Source organism: Berkeleyomyces rouxiae, assembly GCF_048999995.1.
Source record: "Berkeleyomyces rouxiae strain 22BRR77 chromosome Unknown BrBRR77_ptg000012l, whole genome shotgun sequence".
Classification (NCBI taxonomy): Eukaryota; Fungi; Ascomycota; class Sordariomycetes; order Microascales; family Ceratocystidaceae; genus Berkeleyomyces; species Berkeleyomyces rouxiae.
In genome coordinates this window covers 2,939,225-2,960,451 of record NW_027396502.1, presented here as the reverse complement: position 1 = coordinate 2,960,451, position 21,227 = coordinate 2,939,225, and the positions used below count along the sequence as shown (strand labels likewise).

The window sequence follows — 21,227 nt, the reverse complement described above, 5'->3', positions numbered from 1 at the left end:
TCTCCTGCCTCGTTGTCGGCGTTCTGTTTTCCCGCATAAGGCATAAAGCTCCTTGTTGCTGCCTCACTTCCACATTGCACCTACTTGTTTTCGATCTCGCTCTCGCTCTCGCTCTCCCTTTTCCCTTTTGTCTTTGTTGCGCCTTCCCGCTGCCTATTTTTCCTTCTTCCCGTGTCGCACTATCGCGACGTCAAGGCTTGTTTTCCTGTCTTATAAAACTGCGTTGTCCTGTTTCGCCTTTTCCCCCGTCGCCTGTTGCTTGCTTAGCGCTTTCCCTTCTTCTTGTAGCATTCCACAGAACGACAGACATTGGTTGTGTCGTGATAGTGGAGCGAGGCGCATCTACGTTTCCACGCTTCCACGTCGACACATTAAAACACACGCACCCAATCTCGTTCATCTTTCGTGCTTCTTTTTCCCTCGCTCTTACTTCTTACATGCCCTCGGCCTCTATTCTATCCTCTTGCCCTAGATATCGCCACAGGCGCCTTGCACATGTGCATGCCCCAACACTCACACACCCCGACATCATCTTTATGACCGGTTCTCGGTCTCTACGGCGTCGCTCACAAGCTGTCGCTGTTGTCTCGTCCCTGGCGTCTTCTTCATCCTCCTCCTCATCATCAGCTTCTTCTTCTGCGGACTTGGCTTCCAGCACCAACCCGCAACAATCCCTACCAGCTCCCCACACTCCCGCAAGAAGAAGTACCATTGCTGAACCACCAGCCGTCAACATGGCCGGTGTCCCTGTTGCTACTTCTCACATTTCATCTCATCATGAGCCCGACCAAGACATGTCTTCGGCTATCAAAGGCGGCCATTCGTTAAGGCGCCGGAAGACTCTTGACTATGGAGAGAACTCTACTTCTACTATCGGCCAAGGCTCTTCTGCGCATGGTGACCCTGTTGATAGAGATATTGGCTACCGCACACGCACTCAGACTGGCGCTGTGGCCAAGACCCGCAAGCGCATTGTCGACAATGAGAGCGGAGATGACGATGCGCCAATAGCCAAACGCCGCAATGGCCCCTCCCTCCCTTCCGCTTCCTCCGCTGTCATCACTGCTACCGCATCAGCTACAGTTTCGTCATCTACTCCGCGAAAGAACCCGGCAAGGGCATCGCGACGGCTCCTACGACCTTCTCGCCTTGTTGATAGTGACGTTGAAGATGATAACGACACAGAGACAGCCACCACATCAAGGACCACCCGCCTCCGCAGCAATGCTAACGGTAGGGTCACCCGGAAAGCAAAACAGACTTCGTCGGCTCTAGCTCAAAATGCTGCCCATGCCGTCGACTCACAGGACGAAATTTCTGCTGCGTCTGATGGCATCCATGAAGACGAGCCACATGAACAGGCTTCCGATACTCAGCTTTCAGAGTCTTCAATGCCTCATTACCTACCCACCGCCGACCCCAAGTTACCCGTGAATTCCCACCGATTCCCGAGCATGCTCCCGCGCTATTCCAGTACTGGAGAGCCTATGGGCTCCCCTCGAGAGCAGGCTCGAATGTATCGGGATGCCACAGAGTATCACCGTCAGCCACCAGAACTGGATGTGGTGCGGACACTACCAGATGGCCAGCACGAGGTTTACCGGACCAGCAACTATCGCCTTGGATACGGTGAACGCGTATACCAGGCTGTTAATGGTAAGCAACCCCCCTTCCCCCCTCCTCCTCCTTCCCATCGTCTACATCGCCCATTTCCGTTTCTGTCATCGTGGTTTTCCACTTGTCGTGTGGTCCCATAAACATGACATCACGCACCGTGTTTGGCGGTGGAGTGTGTTGATGGTAGTGCCCACTGAAACACCGCTTAAGCTTCTATGATGTCTAGTGCACTGCGCACTAAAAGCCCCGCTGTACCCACTGAAACCGTTGCATATAAACCACTGAACATACCGCCTCTTGCGCTGAAGACCCCGGCCTGTCACAAACTTATGTCTTTCTCCCTTCCATCCACTCTCATGCTATCCCCATAAAAACCCACATTTCCAGGAAATCTCCCCCTAAAAACAGAGAAAAAATCACCTGCTGACTAACCGACCCGCTTATACAGATCCTCTGCGCAACATCAACGGTTCGATTAAGAGCAGGTATTCTAAGTTGTTGTCTTCACCGCACATGTGTGAAGTCTCGCAGTCAGAGGAAACGCCAGAGAAGACGGAAACCCGAAAGTCAACCAGACAAAAATCTGGCAGATCCAAGCTGGCCAAGGGCAAACACCCCGCCGCATCTTCTACTGCCATTGACACGTCCATTGCTGCCCCTGGCTCTGTCCATCAGTCTCAGTCACGTCCTTCTTCCACATCTTTAGAGAATTTGCCCCAGCCGCTAAGTGTTGTAGACAGCTTCTGGAAAGCCCATAGACTGACCCAGACTGACGCTGATCAGCGCCAGCGTGGGACTTCGGTTTCAGCTTCAGCGCTTGAGAAACGCACCCGCACGTCTTCATCTGCAAACTCTCTAGTTTTTTCCATGTCACCTTCTGTCATCCGCTCTCCCTCATCCAAGTCCACTGCCGCCGCCCCTCATGAAACATGGGATGCTTATCTTGACGACGAGTGGACTCTCCAGCCAGAAAGTCGAGTCCCTGAGGTGGAAGAAAAGGATGAGGATGAAGATGGCGAAAACGATGTGGACGGTGCCGAGGAAGACGGCGCCGCCGATGAAGACGACGTAGCTGTAGAATCTGGTGCCAGTCATCACCCGCCAACATCATCCCAGCAAGCTTCATCCCACCAGGCCACTGTTGCTAGTCGCGTCGCCAGCTCTGACGAAGCCGAAGAGGCCAATGATAGCCGCTTTTTTCTTTTCCGCAAGCTCCCGGATATCAATGACATTGTGAGCGTCCTCCAGAACCACGATGATATGGAGTATGATGACCTCGTACATTGTATCGACAGCGTCAACCAGATTTTGTACCAGTATCAAAACGAGTTCGTCGCCACCAGCGCGGTCGTCGATGACTGGGAAAACGCCCAAAGACGTTCCACAGACGATGCAAATTCTGAGAAATTGCTTGTTCCTAAGGAGTTTTTGCTCAAGGGCTACTCAGCCAAGTCTATGACTGCCAAGGAGCGCGATATCTACACTGTACGCATGATGGATCGTCTCATGGCAGACCTCTATTTCTTCCGTTATGATCCGCATGTCAGCAAAATCGGCCGCCAAGACCCGTTGGATCAACCACATGAAGCCGCCCCTAATCATGGTGATGTCCGCCGCTCGCTCCGCAACGACCCTAACAAGACGACCAAGGGTACTGATCACTCTGATCCCAATATCATAACTGGCAAACGCATGCGCAAGCCCCGCGAGATGTTTGATGGTCAATCACATTCACGAAGTGCAACACCGTCGCTACAACTAGGCTCCAAACGTTCGACCCGTGGAAGGCGGGGCGAAGAAGAAGCCTTGGATATTACCACTGGGGACAATTCGGCCTCAGCCTCCTTTAACAGCAATGCCTCCTTCTCTGGTGTTGCTACCACTTCCGGGCTATCTGAAACGCAACCACAATCTTCCACTCCCTCAACGCCTGCTCCTGCGTCCATTGCTGTCTCTATCTCCACACCCACTAAAAACAACAAAATGGAGTCTGCTTCCAACCCGCGCAAACGCCGACGCATTAAGAACGAAGAGCCTACGCATGCTGTCGAGGATGCTGTGTCCGACCAGGATGTACACACGAAGGAAGGAGAGAGCGTAGCAGAGTCTCAGCTCAACCCCGAGCAGCCCGAAGAAGAAGAGCCCCCACGGAAACGACGCGTGCGCCGTACAAAGGCCCAGATCGCCGCTGACAAGGCTGCTGCTGAGGGTGCTGTAATTGAAGAAGAAATCAATGTTACTGCGGGTGCTCCTACAATAATTCCCCCGAGTGTAGCTACATCGGACATCGAAGCGGAAGAGGAGCCCGCTAAGAAGCGCATAGTCAACTTAATGGTGCCTAACTTACGAGACGTTCGTGGCTCGGCCACCACCTCCAAGAACGTACCTCCACCCACAAATAGCAAGAAGGCACGCAAGGAAAAAGAGAACGGCAAAGACGCCTCAACGCCAGCTTTAAATGGATCTTCAAATCGCAGAAAAGCAACAAATTCCGCCCAGCCCTGTCCCCCATCGTTCTCTCCCAACGACAGCATCTCTGGCCCGGCGTCTGGACCTGTTGTCTTTCCTGGCGTTCAGGCACCCCCTAATCACAACGGCCAAATCATGTGGAACTCTAATCCCGACAAGTTACTGAAGCGTGACAGTGGCTCAGGACGTAGCCGTAGCCGCGGTAGTCGTCGCAACACTGCTGGAGCTACACATCCCGTGCAACCTTCATCGTTGCCGCAACCACCACAGCTGATGCAATCACATGGTGATTCTTCTCATGTGCAACATTCAACTCAGCTGCCTCCACATTCGCAGAGCCAAGTTCCGCCGCCGCCACATATCATGCAAATGCAAAGTCAACCTATGTATGATAACAAGCAGCCGCCACTTAGCCACATGCCTACTATTATTGCTCACTACCCGCCAATTCAACACCAGCTTTCTCCGCATACCATGACCCAGCACTCTGAGAACGGACAGGCGTCTTCCCACCCTCCAACTCACCATCATGGCCATAACCAGAATCCCCCATATGGCAGTACACACATTCCATACACACCCAAAACGCAGTTCATCCAACATTCACACCAAATCCCGCCCCAGCAACATTCGCATCCTCAGATTCACGGCCACTCGCATGGTCACGGCCACAACCATACTCATGCTCACATTCACGACCATGGTCATGGCCACAACCACGGACATGGGGGCCAAGTAATGCCTCCTCCGTCTGTGCCTCCATCAACTAGCCCTGGAATCAATAATGCAAGCGGCGCTGAAACCGACAATCGCGTTAGAATTAAAATGGTTAAACCTAATCAAAAACCCATCAATCTGGATAACGTGGTCATGGGCAGCAAGGAGTATGCTCAAATGACCAAGTCTGAGAAGATGTCACACTCCATGAAGAGTAAGCCTTCAATTCTGCAAAGTATATCGTGATGGAAAAAAACAAACACTAATCTTTCCTCTCCCATAGACCGTTGGAAATCCGGTTCCATGCAGGGTGCAGTAGACAAGCGCAAAGCAACTTTAGCGCGCAAAAAGCAAGACCGTGATCCACTGCCTGCAAATAATAATCACAGCCGGATGGGCAGCAATGGATCCGTACCATCTCCGATCGATCACGGTCCCACCGGTGCATCTATTCAGTCTACTCGGCCTGTTACATATGCTAACCCGAGCTCCGTTCCGCCCTTGCCACTGTATGCACACCACTCGCAGACACAACACATGCATTCCCATTCACAGATTCCACCACCGCCTCAGCAGCAGCGTAGCCAGCATCCGCATGGTGTCTTCCTCACCCAACCACCGCCGCAGTCAGGCTACTCCCAACAGGGCCAACAAAAGTCGCACGTCGGTCTTCCTCCCCCACCCATGGGCCAGCAACCTCACCAACAGTCGCACCCATCACAACAGCAGGAACCAATGGCACCGCTGAATATCTCGCGCTATGTGCCACCTCAGCCGTAGCGACGCTGACATTTATTCCGACCTATAATTTTATCAAAATCTAAATGAGCTCGACGTCTTCGCTGTTATCCCTGTCTTGTGCTTTGCTCTTTTCTTCTTATGCGCAAACACGCCAGCCTGTATTTCTGCTCTTTTGCCAATCAAACTTTTTCTTCTGTTTTCATATTGTTTGCTCTCCCAGGGGACTTACTCCCAAAAATAAAACTATAGCATGGTGTCTGTGGAATAAGTGGCTATTTTTTTGTTATGTTTTGTATCATGCAACTGTTTTGAATATAGGACATCTGGTTTTCCATTGGGTATTCTGCATTTCTGTGAGTTATTGGCGTTTGTCTTATATTCGCGATTGACCGCCGAATTCATTTATCCCTTTCAAGTGTACCCAGCGAGCTAGATAAGATTTTGACCGCGAATGTATCCCGAAAGAGGATACTTGGTTTGCGGGTGTTATTATTTCAATCGAAGCTGGATTTTTATACGATGTGAGCCTCCTGTTTAGCTTGGTGTGTGTATCTATGCTGATCTTCACATGTAAATTACAATGTAGTAGCAAGTGGAGCCAGTAGTCTTATCGATACGTCGATAAGATAGGCCAATAGACGTCATGGGACTTCAACTCAACCTTCTTACACAACACCCACAACCCTTTTATCTCTGCGATAGTTATTCACGCATTGAATAACTTCAACGCCCCATTTCAACTACTACCATGAAAACAAAGAAAAAAACAAGGAGAAATTTGCGAAGAAATCACTCAGCGCCCATGTTCCCATTGAAACTACAAATGTCCAGCGCATGTAGACAAAGGTGAATAACGCCCATTTTGTTGTTCCATCGTTAAAAAAGAGAGGGCTGGCAAAGCCTCAGCTAGTCCGGTTCTCTTTCCCTCCTTATTCTGCTTTACTAAACAGCCAAAAAGCCAAGACGAGTTATAAAAAAAAGGACTGACGCCGACGTAAAGGAGTAAAGACGAGTATGTAATGTGTATGTGTGTGTGCGACGTGATGCGGTTTGCGTAAAAAAGAGATTTCTGTTTTGCTTTTTGATTTTTCTTTACATGACGACACCAGCGTTGCTGGCAATACGGGGCCATAGCTCAGCGGCCTCCTTACCAACGGGACCAGTGATGGCGGAGCCCTTCATCTCACCCTTGGGGTTGACGATCTGTTGCAAAACGATGGGTTAGAAGAGCTAGACCTCATTGATAATGGGAAGCTATTGGGGATAAAACTTACGACACCAGCGTTGTCCTCGAAGTACAAGAAGACACCGTCGAAGCGCTTCCAGGGCTTGCTCTGGCGGACAATGACGGCGGGGTGAACCTTTTTACGCAGCTCAGGCTTACCCTTCTTGACAGTGGCCATGACCATGTCACCGACACCACCGGCGGGTAATCTGTTCAGACGAGCACCAATACCCTTGACGGCAATGATGTACAGGTTGCGGGCACCAGAGTTGTCAGCGCAGTTCATGACGGCACCGCTGTATGTGTGTTAGTAACAGATATCCATGTTTCGTATTTTAGAGTTATGATGGCGTGAGATTGACACCGTCGGTTTCCAGAGGTTATGGGCGCACGACGGTGTGTGTATCATTGTTGAAAGAATAGGAGGGAATTTTCGTACACAGGGAGACCAAGGGTCATCTTGAGCTTGCCACCGGGGGCACCACGCCTATCGCAAGGTTAGTATTAGCTTCTTGTTGCAAATGAAAGCTTGCACAAAAAAGTCTTGTTTCAAAAGCTCGGCGTCATTGGTCTATCGGCTATTATATGCGTCTTCAGCTTGAAGCTCCACCAGGTCATTGTAGATGCCTTTGTCGAGTTGGTGATTCGAGTGCATGTAAGTTTACGGGTACGGGCTTCCACATTATGGCGACAATGATGGTGTTTTGTGTGGTTGAAATCTAGTCCCGACTTGCGTCAAGAACCGATTTCATTATCCTCCCGCAGTGACAAAATAGCCGCTACACAAGGGCTAGCGCCAAGAACACAATTTGGACTTCGAGTTTGATCGGATTCTTCGTCGTGGCTTTAGATGTAGAATTTTCGTCGATATTCGTTTGAGACCGTCGGCGTGGAGGGCGAAAACAAGACTTTTTTGCACAAGAATAAAGAGAAAAAAAAAACAAAATTGACCAGGTAAAACTTACGAAAGTTTGGCCATTTTGTCTGATTATGGTGTCGTAACTGAAAAATAGACGAACGACAACTGTTGTTGAGGAGAGCAAGACCGAAATTAGGAGGGTAGAGAAAGAGGAGGAAAAAGTGTGCTTCTGTGGTCTCTGTGCCCACTATCCAAAATTCCTGCGGAGCACGACAAAAATTTCTGTGGGGAGTCAAAATTCGTGGAAAACCCTACTAGCATCATGATTACAGAGTGTGTGTGGAGATTCAGTCACGTGTAGATAGAAGCGATAATGCCAAATCAGGAGAATTGTGGCGTTTTGAAATTTCAGCCACGATTTACAGAGATGTTGGTCTGTGGTAAGTTGCATCCATGTAGCTACAGACATGGAACAGCTTGTTGCAGGTAGTTAGAACTATTGCGTTGTGTGCACACACATACGTATAAGTGATTAATGATGGCCTCAGTTAAGCAAGGTTTACCAAATTTTCTACGTTAGCACCAACAGCTACGGCTATACCACTTCTGCACACAAGCTTGCAGTTGACCAGTGCCTTGAATAGATGCTCTGTTGTCCGTCATGAGGAGATGTCACCGAAAGCCGGTTCTTATGCACTGTAACAAACAAAATGGAGCAAAGTAGCACGCACGACGACAAACTATCACTAAGCGATAACTACTCATAGGTTGTACGTTTTAACTATATTCATCAGATCCAAGGCCCTGATATGACAAACAGGTAAGTCCACGATACTATAGTACCACACTCTGTCTGGGTAGATGATGGAGACCACATGCAAAAGCAACTCAAAACGCCACCGCTATAAAATCAAAAATGCAAAATTGTCGTCTCCCAGTTATTCTTGACCCAGCCATTTTTTAAAGTACTCGCAATTACTGGGTGCCACAGGGCCGCCCTCTTCGCACAGATCGAATACCGGGCAACGACCACAGGGCACTTCGTTGAAAGGGGTTCCGTACTGAAGGGGTATGCCCTTTTCCTGCTTGCCTGGTTCAGTGGGCACAGCCCACTGTTCCAAACTCTGCTTCACGGCGCGCGAAGTTCGGTAGCCGATTCTGCGGCCGACTTTAATACGCTCGATTAGGCCATCAAATTCGAGCACGTCTACTAGCTTCTGCACATCCTCCTCACTAAGGATGGTATTAGTGGTGATGCCAGACTGCGATAAAACACGTGCAATATCACGAACGGTTGGGTAACCCGTGTACCCAGCAGGCAAAGGAAGAAGTACGTCCTTCTTGGTCGTAGCAGAAGCTATCGGGGTGACATGTGACTGTGTACTATCAGTCGTGATGGGAACTGGTGCTTTGGGGGCAGTGGGCGCATCATTCCCAGTACTAATCTCATCAGCCGTGCGCTTCCGCACAACCTTCTCACCTCCCTTAATGGTTCCCTTTTTGGGTTGAAGTGTACGGCCGCCAGTGCCAGGTCCGCCACGAGAACGATAAGCGCTACGTTGTTTAACAAAGTCATAAATGACACGCTCAAGGTCCTCAATGAAGGCCTCGTCTAGATACTGGTCAGTGTACCACGGGCCGCCGGTAGCCTTCTCAGAAGGGCGAATGGATGCTTTGATATACATCTTTTTGTTAGGATTCTCAACGCTCTTGAATTGGGCAATGAGACCTTTCCCCAACAGTTGTTTGATGGCAAGCTTAAATATGTTCTCGTGCATTCCGAGGCGCTTCTGGGCAGTCTGTGACCAGACACCATCGGAGCCGGAGTCGTCGATCATTTGATAGACCATATTTTGTTCGGGAGTGGTACACTGTTTGTATCTTGGAGAAAATTAGTCAACTGGTCGTGGTATAGCGATAGTGCATCAAGTAGAGAATAAATCAAGACAGGCACATAAAATGCTTACTTCTCAGCTTCGCGCGCATCGCGCCATCTCCAAGCAAGCCCTGCATCGCGTCCGGCGCAAGGAACTAAGAGTTTGTCGTTAACCAGTTCTTGGACAACCTGCAGAAGAGTCACGATGCTCGCATCAGGAATAGCCTTCAGCGCTTGAAGATCAACCTGGTTGTATAGTCTATCCTCTGTCCCATTGGCCTGCATGGAGTCATAGAGGAGCTCCTTGTAAACTGCGATCTTGGATGTAGCTTCATCTTCGGCCTTGACATCTACAGACTCAACGGCCTGGGCACGTCTTCTAGACATGATGGTGAGTCGGTAACTGGAAGGTAAGGCTGGTGGTGTAGACGAAAGGCAGGACTGGCTATATTGCCATGAGTCAGTTGATGACTGGATATAAATAGTTCGCGTCAGATTAGATGTCGTTGAATGCGCGCGCAACCAAAACGGGCGTTGTGTTCACCTTGGAAAAAAATGTACATGAGAGCTCAAAAATTACCAGCCCCACTCACATGTCGCTCGGTGACTTCCTCACGAACTAATATCACGTGATTGAAATAACACACCGAATGTCACGCCAAACTCATTGAGCCCGGTCAGCTTCGGTGAGAACGGGTGTACCTGTGTGGAAAGCGGGTAGCGTGTGATGAGTTCCAAGCAGTTAACAGTTATAAAGATGGGGGTGGATAAATAAATCTCTTTCTCTCTAACAAAGTAGACTCTGAATGGTTGCCCACTCCTCTCTCTCCGTTCTCCCATCTTCGGCCTCGCTGGCCGTTTTATCCTCCTCCTGGCTGTGGCTGATTATTTGTGGGTCGGTGTGGCGTTGGCTGACTCATCGGTGGCTGTCCGTTTCTTCCTGAACGCCCCGGGGTGTATCCATCGCTTATCCGGTCAGGTGATGTACACCCTTTTCACAACCTGCTCAAGGATATGTTGTTCCACGACTGTTCCCCCAAACTCCGCGCCAAGATAGTCGACAACTGAAATAGTTAGCAGTGTTGCAAAGTGTATGTGTGAAAAATGTCGTCAATAGAACTAGGATTCAGTCGGGGTTACTGTAAACCCATAAATGCATTTTTGTGCCAATAATGAACGAAGTATGTCCGTGGACTTAGTTTTTTATTCGGACTACAATCTTCCGCCATGTTTTATACTTCGCACATAGCCAGCCATGCACGCGATGTATATAACCATGTATATATATTGTCGTAGCTAGATTTGCGCTGTTCATCGTGCACTTGACAGTATACACACATGGTGTTCTATTGTTGTAAACCTGCTTGTCCGTAGTCAGCTAGCTATCGCTAACCAGTGAGTGACTTGTATGCGTCTAAATGATGGCGAGAACTTATGTAGAATTGGACGTTTCATGTCGGTGGGGAGAAGAACTTTTCCAAGGCAAGTGGGATTAAGGGATTGCCGGGAGCTGCCGTGTAGTATTGCTTCGGGTGGTTGGACTACTGCGGCTGTTATGCTGCTAGTTATTTTTATTCGCAACTACGGTTGAGTGGGATAGCTTCCTATGGATGCATTCTCATGATGCTATGTTGTTTCTCCCAAACAAACGCATTTCTACATTAGGGTTGGCAAAGGATCGGCGGCTATCGAATAGTTGCCTTTTGTGAGGCACAGCACTTTCGGTATTGATAATAACTACTATAGTTACCGATCGTTCTCATGGGTTATTTTATGTTTTGATTGATAGAGGCGGATTTTGGTCGGTACAAACGTGCCAAACTATTGCTGTTAGGATCACTACAAAAAGAGGCCAAGTTACCCAGTTAACGTATAGCACAGTGGCCAAAAGAGAGCCCAGCGTACATAATGGAAGATAGAAGCTCTACTAAGTAAGCAAGTCCAAATGAGCGTTTGTCTTTTTGGCGCAGTGGTAGTTTGCACTCTTCGACAAAACGGAGGGGCGGGTTTGCCGACGAGAAGCAATCCTCACAAGCACAGCGAGAGAGGGCGGACAAAGTGGGGACATATGCAATTAATGAGATGTCAACGACGGTAAATTACATAATAATCTGGGTATCGTGCCCCTGCAAACGACAAGGTTTTCGTGCACAAGCCATCAAGATGTCTTGAACAGGTTCTTTTTTAAACTTACACATCATGCATCTCAACCGAAGACCACCCGAGCTGTCATGTATAGCCTATGCAATTAAAATTCCCAATCAGTAACGGAGCCCGAGAACCAAGTGGTCGCACACGATATGAACCTGCAAGAACTGAGGTGGAGACCAAGATGGGACGTGCATTGTTGAAGGCTCTTGTGGATGTAATGATGGAAGCTCCGGGAATGAAAGCCCAAAATATCAACAGGTTGTTGTGTGGACGAGCCGTAGACGGACAGGATCATAAAACGCAGGTCACACCCACTGCTTCATCAGTGACAAATATCTCAAGATTCGACAACTCAAGATCCCCTTCTCATTTCTTGTCCTATATAACTTCTATTCTCGTCGTCCCAGATCTACATTATTTATTCTTTTACATGCGTTGTTCATCCAACCATATTCGCCTTCGCCTCTATCTACGTCATGAGGCTTCCTTCATTGATGGCTTTCGCCACTACACTTATCAGTATCTCCGCCTGCGATCTAGACTATGAATCTGCAAAGAAATTAGTCAAGGAACGAAGGGGGTTTGGAGACTGGGCTTTTGATACCGACATGGACTTTGAGATGTCATCCGAAGTTGCCAAATCTCAGCTTCTCACTGTTTCATTCGAAAACAGATGGCCTCTCGGTGCACCTCCCGGGTTGAGCATGATGAAGGACCAGTTTATTACGTTCGAGCATTTCATGAACATTGAAGAGATCTATATAGCCATGAAGAAGTTCCAAACCGATGGCCATGCTGCAATATTCGAAACTCCCACTCGCACTCAAAAAGGACGACGAGTTTATGGCTTGCAGATCTTCCCCAAGAACATAGTTCCGAGTGAGCTTGAGGATTCGGACCTCAAGGTCATGATTGTCACCCAGATTCATCCGCGGGAGCGTGGGGCGGCTGACAGCTTAATTATGTTTATCTCGGATTTGCTGCATGCTAGCGAGAAAAAAATCGGTCTGGAATATGGCACTGCACGCTACACCTATGAGCAAGTCAGGAAAGTTATGAACATTGGTATTGTAGCTATTCCTGTTCCTAATCCCGATGGACTTATCTGGGACCATCATACCAACAGCTGCTGGCGCAAGAATCGCCGCGGCTCCAAGAGCAACGCACCAGAAGATAATATGGGCCCCATTGGCGTTGACCTGAATCGAAACTTCAACTTCTTGTGGGACTACAAGAAACACTTTGTTCCTGGATACGAGCCTGCTTCTGATGATCCAAACTCCGAAATGTATCAAGGCCCCTCTCCAGGGTCTGAACCTGAAGTCCGGAATATTGTCTGGACCTTGGACGAGCATAGAGGAGTCACACACTTTGTTGATGTCCATTCTTATGGAAGCATGATGATGTATCCATGGGGCCACAGCCAAGCTCAAACAACCTCTCCTAGGATCAAATATGCCAACCCGGAGTGGGATGGCAAGCGAGGTGGGAGTGAATATTTGGAATTCATTCGACAATCTGACGAAAGATATCTCTCTTTCTTGAGCAAGAGTATTGCAACTCGTGTCAGTGAAAACACGGACGTCCCCTGGGACGCAAAACCTGCCGTTGATGTTTATCCCATTGCTGGTGATGCTATGGACTTTGTCCATTCTAGGCATTATGAGGATAGCAGAAGAAGGCCTATTCGCTCTGTACAGTTTGAGCTTGGACTACCCAACCTAAACTGGCCGGAGTGTCCATTCTATCCTAACTCCGTGATTTACCACCAGAGAATACAGGAGGGTGCGATTGCGTACATGGAACTATTGCTGAGAGTTTCTGACCATGTTAGATGGGGATTCGTGTAACTAAGCGAGGGGAATGAAAGAGGGAAGTATTTTAACATAATTAGCTACATGTGGTGCAAAAATAGAAGGAGAGCAAGTACATGGGCCCTGAGTTTCTGCTTTCAGTCTTGAGACAACGGCTTTGGCTTGGACTTTTAGTTGATTATTTTTTACCTTGTTCATGAGCTCCATGTTGTTGATATTGTGCAAGGCCCAACCTAACCGTGACTCTCACATTTCGAGAGACTTTCTCTCTCTCCCCATGGGTATCGTACATGTCCGCTCACTTGCCTGTGCTTCTAAAATGAGTTCCCAGCCCCTGGCCTATAGTGCACCGGTGCTAAATAATGGCGCTTGCAAGCAGTAGAATCCTGTAGTAGTTAATCCTTGACTACATATGTACATATGTATGTACAACAACCCGAAAACGTAGTAACCCTCTATCACACTAAAACTGAGCACTCCGTATGTGCTATGTATGTAAGTAGATCGTAGCCTCACCGCAGGGCACCGACGGGGTCTGACAGCCCTTAGGAAGCCGCTGTGAGTGTGTTCATCGAACACCGTCCGGTGTATCTATGGTCTGCAGGACCAGTGAAGAAGTTTCTGAGGAAGTTTCTGAGGATTGATGGTAATGGGGGATGTCAGGTTTTTCTGAGGTTTCCCTGGCCAAGCACCCAAGGGGCACCCTTTGCTAAAGTGCTTCCGAATGACCCTCGTTTGCTGCCAACATCATGTATATAGGACTCCCGCTTTGTATCTAGATTCACTACAGTCCGCATGTCCTCCTACGGATGAAGTTGTGACTCACGAGCATCTTCCCTGGGCCCTGCCCCGAGGGTTGCCCTGCACGTGACAGCTTCCTGCGCGACTCTAAAAATATACCTATTCCTATTCCTATGTTGTCATAGTTCCCCGGGGCCACACCGACAGACACCAGCCAAGACCGCATCCTTGAGTTCCACTCACTTGCTAGCACTTGGCCCAACCGACACCGCTACCCTCGAGTACAAGTGGGACAAGTCCTCCCGTTCTGGGTCCCTGGACACAAGGGCATTCCCGGCAACGAAATGGCTGACACCCTGGCAAAGGAAGGCGCGTCTCTGACTCCACCACCCGACCTAACCCCCTCCATCGCCCACGTTCACCGTGTGGCACGTGAAAGGCTACGCGTTGCGTATGCAGAATGGTGGGCTGTATCAGCCCCCACGTCATATAAGGACCTCGGGCTCACGGCGGCCCTGAAGGCCCCATTCGAACTGACAATGCCCAGAAGGACTCTTGGCTGGCTGCTCGCTGCTCGTTCCCACCACGGGGACTTTGAAGAATACCACGAGCGTATGAACCACACCAACTTCAAAGCCACTTGCTCATGTGGGAAACGCAAAGACCCCCTCCACTTCTTCTTCTGTTGGAAAGGCAAACGTCTGTCGAAGGTCTTCGCCAGGAGGCCCATGCACTCGACGATCGACGATGCCCTAACCACGAAGCAGGGCGCACATGACTTCCGCAGGTTTGTCGAGGAAACAAAATTCTTCGTAGATATTTGCCCGTAGCCTGTAGCCTGTAGCCTTGTTTTGGCGGACAGTAGGAGAGAAAGCTCAGCCAGGATAGCGCTGCTCGAGTCCCCTTCCGCTCCCCAGTTCCGACCGGTTTTTCCTCTTTTCCCGGGGTAGATGTACCACATAACTTTTCCTTTGTTTTCCGGACCTTCATCTTGGAGGGATTTTCGAGGACCCTAGGGTGCCTCGACCTCTAACGATCCAATAGGGTCGGGCCCACGTGACCCACAGACAGACGTAAAACGTAATAATAATAATAATGTTGTCATAGTATATTCTGCCCGAAAGGGTAGCCGCCCCATTATGTGGGGGCGCTTCCGGAACAACTATACTCCCATGTGGCGCAAGGCTCCACATGTGATGGGGAGATTGGAGATCAGAGCAACGCTATGTAGAACTTAGGCCCTGATCGGCTCGAGAACGAACGAACGTAAAAAGTGACGAATGTGTACAAAAGGTACATCGTCTGAGTCCGATGTATCGAATGTACCTTTTATGCAATTGTGGATACGTGCAGTCAGCCTCCCCACCCTGTGTGACCTTGTGTCCTTCAACCCACTATGACCTTTGCCTGTAAAAACTACAGTGCTGGTGCCCTGGAGACTGCGAGTCACAGCCGCTGTGATAGCTCTATATTCCTGTCTCGCGAGGAACTACACAACTGCGCCTTTGCCAGCGCCTGGTCTTTAGGACAATGTGACCATTGCAGCAACTATCCAGCCGACCCCGTCACAAGCAACTGTTGAAAATGAAGCAATTCCCACCCAGTTGCTGCTGACATCACAGCCTTGTATTGGGTTTAGCTTTGTGGTTTTGTTCGTTTTTCAAGTTTCGTTCCACCTCCAGCGACGAACGAAAAAAAACGAACGAATTCGTCCCGAAACGGCATATTTGATATCCACTTTTCCAAAAATCTGGCCGAATATAGTCTAGCGCCAAAAAGCACATTGAGTGACCTTGCATAACTTTGTGTTGAAATCAACAACAAGGAGACCCCTACTAACACTAGAAGTTCATTGCCATAAATGGCCTAGAGGCTGCATAAAAGGATTCTGAGGGATTCGACTCCCAGTTTCGCTATTTTTTATGTTCGTTCGTTCTCGAGCCAATCAGGGCCTAAATAGCCTTCTTTTGAGACCGTCGTCTCTTATTCGTTCATCTCTACATCTACAAGGGTTTGGATTCAATCTTCACCAAAAGGGTCTGTCCGTATCCTTCTTGCGCCAAACCATGTGTAGCTTCGCATGTAGCTTAGTCATGTCGAGTCTAGCGCCATAACGAGACACACCCGTCAACCATGTCATTTTGGCCCATCAGAGTAAGCCACGAGGCTTTCCACAAGCGGGCTATGATGTGTGTAAATGTATGCTTGTATGCACAAGTGGCATCTAAGCTAATGTAAAACACGCGTTCTTACCCCACTTGAATCGGCTCAGCCCTCCTTGGGCTCTGTTAGGCATTGATGAATAGGCCGCCTGCCACTCGACGGCCAGTCGCTACAGGGCTACGAGAAGGCTTGTGCCAGCTGGCTGCTGCGCTAGCAACGTCATCGCCACAATTGGCGCCAGTCTTGGACTCGTAAACGCCAAAAGTTTGCCAAAACACTGCCAAAAGGAACCGCAGCAAACGAACATCTGCGACAATGCTACCAAATTCCAGGATCTTTGTCAAGCCTTTAAAGAGGCTGCATTTCCGCATGTCATGGTGCTGTCTTGTCTCTTGAAGCTCCTTGGTGCCACTACCCATCTGTTGTTACAGCACAGTTTTGCTCCTCTTGAAAACCTCATTGTACATCTAGCTGTGTATAGATATACTCATAGTACATATACTGCATACCTCGTATATATACACAAGCACCACATTGACACATAGGGATCCTCCCTCTCGTCCCGACTTCGTACCACCGGCTTTCTCCCTTGCATCCTTGCCCAAAACTGTTCTGGCATTCCAGCTTGCCTTTGCCGAACGATAGATTCGCTAGCACTCTGCTCCCCGCACTTCATATGCTCAACGACAGAAATCGTCGATTCAAGGCCCTCCAATGCGGGTTTCGAGGTACACAATGTGCTTGTGCCGCAATTGCGCTCGGCATATACTCATACATTCTCGCGGCCCTCTCCAACCACAGCCTCCACATCAAAGCATCCGCACGCGCAGTAGAAGGCATTTCTGGCGTGGCGGTCTTGTACACTAGTGCTGCAATTATTGTCATGATTTGTGTGCCTGTACGCACGCTGTTGGCCTTCAGCGCTATGGTCTTGGACTTTTCATTTGCTGTGGCATTTATCTATATAGCGGCCGCAAATGGGACCGGCGCGGGCTCCTGTAGAGGCGACGTCACCACGCAATTTGGCACCGGGAATAGTTCAGAAAAAGTCGACAATAATGATAATGGAGGCTTTACTGCTCTACCAACCTACGGGCAAGCATGCCAACTAGAGTCGGCTGTTCTTGGAGTGTCCGTAGTTGCCATGTAGGTCTTCCATCCCAAGTTTTGTCAAGTTGTAACCAGTGCTAACCGAGGCCATCGACATTAAAGCTTCTTCTTTGTGTTTTCTCTTCTGTTAGAGCTTGCCATGGGCCGCCAGCATTGGCACCATAAGCGGGAGAATATGATTTTACCCGATCCTGATGGCCCCATGGGCCCCGGAGGTGTCCATTTAGGACCCGAGGTCAGTGAGAAGCCCGGATCATACACAATCGGGCACACGAAAAAGAATGAGGGGGGTGGCTTCTTGCAGCGGTTGTTTGGGCGCAATAAGGTGGCTGACAGCGGCTCAGATGGTGAGAACATGTTGCCACAACATCCAACGCCCAACGAAGTAGAGCAGCATCCACCAGCAGGACATGATACGCCCGTAGAAAATCATAACGCAGGAGAGACGTATGTCTTCAGTCAAAGCGGACCAGCCGTCGGAGATAACTCAATTTCTGGCTTAGGGGCTCACGCAACCTCCGGATATCTTGCCCCCAGTCTGTATGAAGGCATGACATACAATGGCCCATACAGGTATGATATCAGCCCATCAAGTGGTGTTGACTTGAGTGAGTCCTACAACATCCATCTAGACAGCTCTAGCACACATGCCTACATGTCATCTGGAGCATTGGGTTACGACATAGGCAGTCGTGCCGACCAAAGTATGGGCACATTTCACCCGTATTATGAGAGTGCGCATGGGAGAATCTCAAGGCCGACTTGAAAGTTTTACGAATAACTATTTAACTAGTTAGTTAGCCTTTAACAAAACCTTGTTTCCTACATATTGACATCTTCATGGCTTTGCCTTGGCCGAAAGTGCGAGATGAATGCTAGGGAAGTCATGAACTGACTCATGCATGATGAGCTACCTCAAACTAGGTATAACGGTAAGTAGGAATAGCATGCATACCATTCAAGTAACTATAGCTAGCTGCTTGTAGTACCGCGTTCGGGCCGCCCCAATCCGAGATGTCCACACCTACTAATGCGGAAAGGCTCGGCATGGCACAACCTCCCTGGGAACTTCAAGTCAATTAGTGAGAGCTGTGGTGTTTTTGTAGCTAAGAATTGCCTCAAGACATGACATACTAAATCAGCAGTGGCAAAGGAGTGAATTTTAGCGAGGCCAACATATTTGCGGTCACCGCACAACAGGAAATAAAAGCCAAAATGCCTGTAGAGCTGACGTCAGAGTGATACATAGTCGTTGGTCTAGATGCTTTACAAACTGTATCAGGCTAGACTGCAGTGACCCCTCTCGCTCAAGGTCACGAAGTCTTGATGCATTTTGTAGGTTTGCTGTAAGTATGAGGTAAGACGTGCAAAAAGAACTAAGACATGGCATGTGATGTTACTGACGAAGGTCTAGCTAGCTATTCGCAAGTTGCAGGGAGCACGACAAGCAACGACCGACTGACTCAGTCGACGAGGTTTGCTAGGCGGTGAAAATTCCGCCTGCAGCATTTCTAGCATCCCTTGAAGCCCATTGCAGCAGTGCTGCGGTCTCTGGAGTTATGCCCGCATCCACGTCGCCGAAGCTGACTCCCTTGCTTTCACTTCATGTCCACGGTGTTGTTCCAAGTCCCGCCCCGCTTTACACGTAATAGCTGCAATGGGACAGCTATATCCAGGAGCCCGAGAATGTCCACAATACCTAGTTAGACATATACAACTCCGTTGTATGTACATATTTGCAGTTGTATTTGTGTGTGCCGGTGCAATTCAAGCTAGTGTTGACTGGGAGGGAAAACGTCCTGTTTTGTTTCCATCCGTGCTAGTTAGTACAATCAATCACATGTAGTTAGTCCATCTTGTAGCTATGTGCTATTTGTATACTGCTTTTGATCCCTCTTCCTCTGCCACGTTGATCAGCTTCATATTACCTCGCTTTATCTAGTTTATCTGCCGAGCCAAGTAGTAGTACTCATGCACTTACTTCACAAGCTTCTTTAGTGTGATGATGCCTTCGAAGCTAGCATTCAGACGAGCCCCATGTGCCGGAAAGGGAAATGCTGAGCTGCTTGCAACATCACGAGCTATTGTCTCCCCCGAGCATTCCCTCCCTAGATGTCTCTTTCGGGGCGAATGTGAGTCTAAAAGCGGCTGCCAGCCGTAGCTCTCTCGAGGAGACAGCCAATGGGAGCGGATGGAAGCTGATTCGGTATCTTTGTCATTGGCATCGGCATTGGTATTGACATGCACGAGGATGAGGATACACTCGGAGAAATGGCTCACACGACATTGACTTACTCAGGCATTCTTCAAAAATCAGAGGCTCGACATGTATAAATAGCACACGATTCCTCTGTCTGGCCATCTATCTTCTATCCCTCCTCATCACACTCTTACACAAAGCCCTATTTCTACTCATACTCTTACTCATACTTCACCATTACTCCTACACTTTAATCTTTATTCCAATTTCTTAATCTTCACAATGGACACCATCAAGAACGCTGCCAACTACGTCGCCGAGAGCGTCCAGGGTGCCACTGCTGGTACCTCCAAGGAGGTCAACAAGCAGGTTGCCAAGGACGGCAACAACGGCCTCGGCACCAGGTACGTCGTGCCAACCCTCAAACTTGACCCTTTTTACTTTTAACATAGCAAGACTGACCCACCTATAGAGCCCAGGCTGCTAAGGATGCCATTTCGGACAAGTTCGACGAGTCCAGCCACAACGCTAAGGCCGAGGGCTACAAGCACAACCCTTAAGCATCATGGTCTTCACTCTGGCGCGTTTCTAGATGCGAGAGCGTGATGATTGGTCATTGTTCACAGTCCGCCCGACTTTAACTGTAGGTCAACTTCAACCTACTGTTGAAGTTCGACCCCTGACCGAACATGGACAGACTTGCCTTCTACATACCAACACACATCTCTGCATGCTATTTATCTAATATATTTTTTAAACTATTCACATTATGTTCCACTTAATAATCAAATGCCCGAGTGGCTTGCAAGTTCGTACTTGAATCTGTAGACATCGCATCGACAAACACTTCGTGTTGCGTTTGATCAAGAAGGTGGTGCTAATTTTCAGTACCGATTTCACACCATCTAGTCAATGTGGTCTAGCTTTCCTTGTTAGTCAGCTCCGTAGCCCTAATTTTATCTCCACTTTCTGAACCCAGATAGACCAACAGAATTCTGGCTTGGACTTATGGCCTATGAGCTTGGAGCTACGCTCTTAGACTAATTGTGCCACGCCCCACTTTTTCAAAGTGTAGTTCCAACTGCGTTTTCGCGCCATCCATAACTACATGATGGTGTTACCCACCCTAACCTAGCAATTGGCCCAAGCCATCACTTTCAAAATTCACATCTGCAAAAAGACATCACAACACTGTTTCTTTTTAAATCTATCCACAACAAAAAACTTTAGACATCTTCTATCTCCTGAGCCATTTGCTCTTGCTCTCAGATTTCCCAGCGCTCCCCCCTTCGACGCATATTGGTTGTTCTACTACCATGTCTCTGCACCTTCTCCTTCGCCCTCTCAAATGCCTTGACTGCACGCTCCAGTTCATCTTGCTCGAGATTAGCGATCACATATTGCGCTTCTCCGCGATCCATTGAACCTCCTGGTTTAATGCGATAGTTACGAGTTAAATGCTTGTAGCTACATTGAACTTTTTGCTATAGCCGGAGCCAGAAATAGAAATCCGGGTAGAGGGATGTAAGTCGGAGAAGGTGTAC

General features: G+C 48.9%; 6 protein-coding genes across 6 annotated transcripts; 4 read left to right on the top strand and 2 right to left on the bottom strand.

Annotated features, from left to right (window-relative positions):
* Positions 1-536: 536 nt before the first annotated feature.
* BROUX77_008154 (uncharacterized protein) lies at positions 537-5,583 on the top strand (the record flags this gene model as incomplete). The annotated part of the gene is made up of 3 exons (XM_073753327.1): positions 537-1,656; positions 2,066-5,017; positions 5,087-5,583. 3 exons carry the CDS (start codon positions 537-539, stop codon positions 5,581-5,583), a joined length of 4,569 nt encoding a protein of 1,522 aa, XP_073602447.1.
* Positions 5,584-6,636: 1,053 nt separating this feature from the next.
* On the bottom strand, positions 6,637-7,228 carry BROUX77_008153 (uncharacterized protein; the record flags this gene model as incomplete). The annotated part of the gene is made up of 3 exons (XM_073753326.1): positions 6,637-6,747; positions 6,819-7,065; positions 7,209-7,228. The coding sequence occupies 3 exons, from the start codon at positions 7,226-7,228 to the stop codon at positions 6,637-6,639; spliced, it is 378 nt and encodes a 125-aa protein (XP_073602446.1).
* A 1,338-nt stretch (positions 7,229-8,566) lies between these two features.
* On the bottom strand, positions 8,567-9,891 carry BROUX77_008152 (uncharacterized protein; the record flags this gene model as incomplete). The annotated part of the gene is made up of 2 exons (XM_073753325.1): positions 8,567-9,509; positions 9,596-9,891. 2 exons carry the CDS (start codon positions 9,889-9,891, stop codon positions 8,567-8,569), a joined length of 1,239 nt encoding a protein of 412 aa, XP_073602445.1.
* Positions 9,892-12,131: 2,240 nt separating this feature from the next.
* Positions 12,132-13,505, top strand: BROUX77_008151 (uncharacterized protein; the record flags this gene model as incomplete). The annotated part of the gene is made up of 1 exon (XM_073753324.1): positions 12,132-13,505. One exon carries the CDS (start codon positions 12,132-12,134, stop codon positions 13,503-13,505), a length of 1,374 nt encoding a protein of 457 aa, XP_073602444.1.
* A 3,793-nt stretch (positions 13,506-17,298) lies between these two features.
* BROUX77_008150 (uncharacterized protein) lies at positions 17,299-18,249 on the top strand (the record flags this gene model as incomplete). The annotated part of the gene is made up of 2 exons (XM_073753323.1): positions 17,299-17,519; positions 17,586-18,249. 2 exons carry the CDS (start codon positions 17,299-17,301, stop codon positions 18,247-18,249), a joined length of 885 nt encoding a protein of 294 aa, XP_073602443.1.
* A 1,716-nt stretch (positions 18,250-19,965) lies between these two features.
* Positions 19,966-20,243, top strand: BROUX77_008149 (uncharacterized protein; the record flags this gene model as incomplete). The annotated part of the gene is made up of 2 exons (XM_073753322.1): positions 19,966-20,087; positions 20,156-20,243. The coding sequence occupies 2 exons, from the start codon at positions 19,966-19,968 to the stop codon at positions 20,241-20,243; spliced, it is 210 nt and encodes a 69-aa protein (XP_073602442.1).
* Between the last annotated feature and the right edge of the window lie 984 nt (positions 20,244-21,227).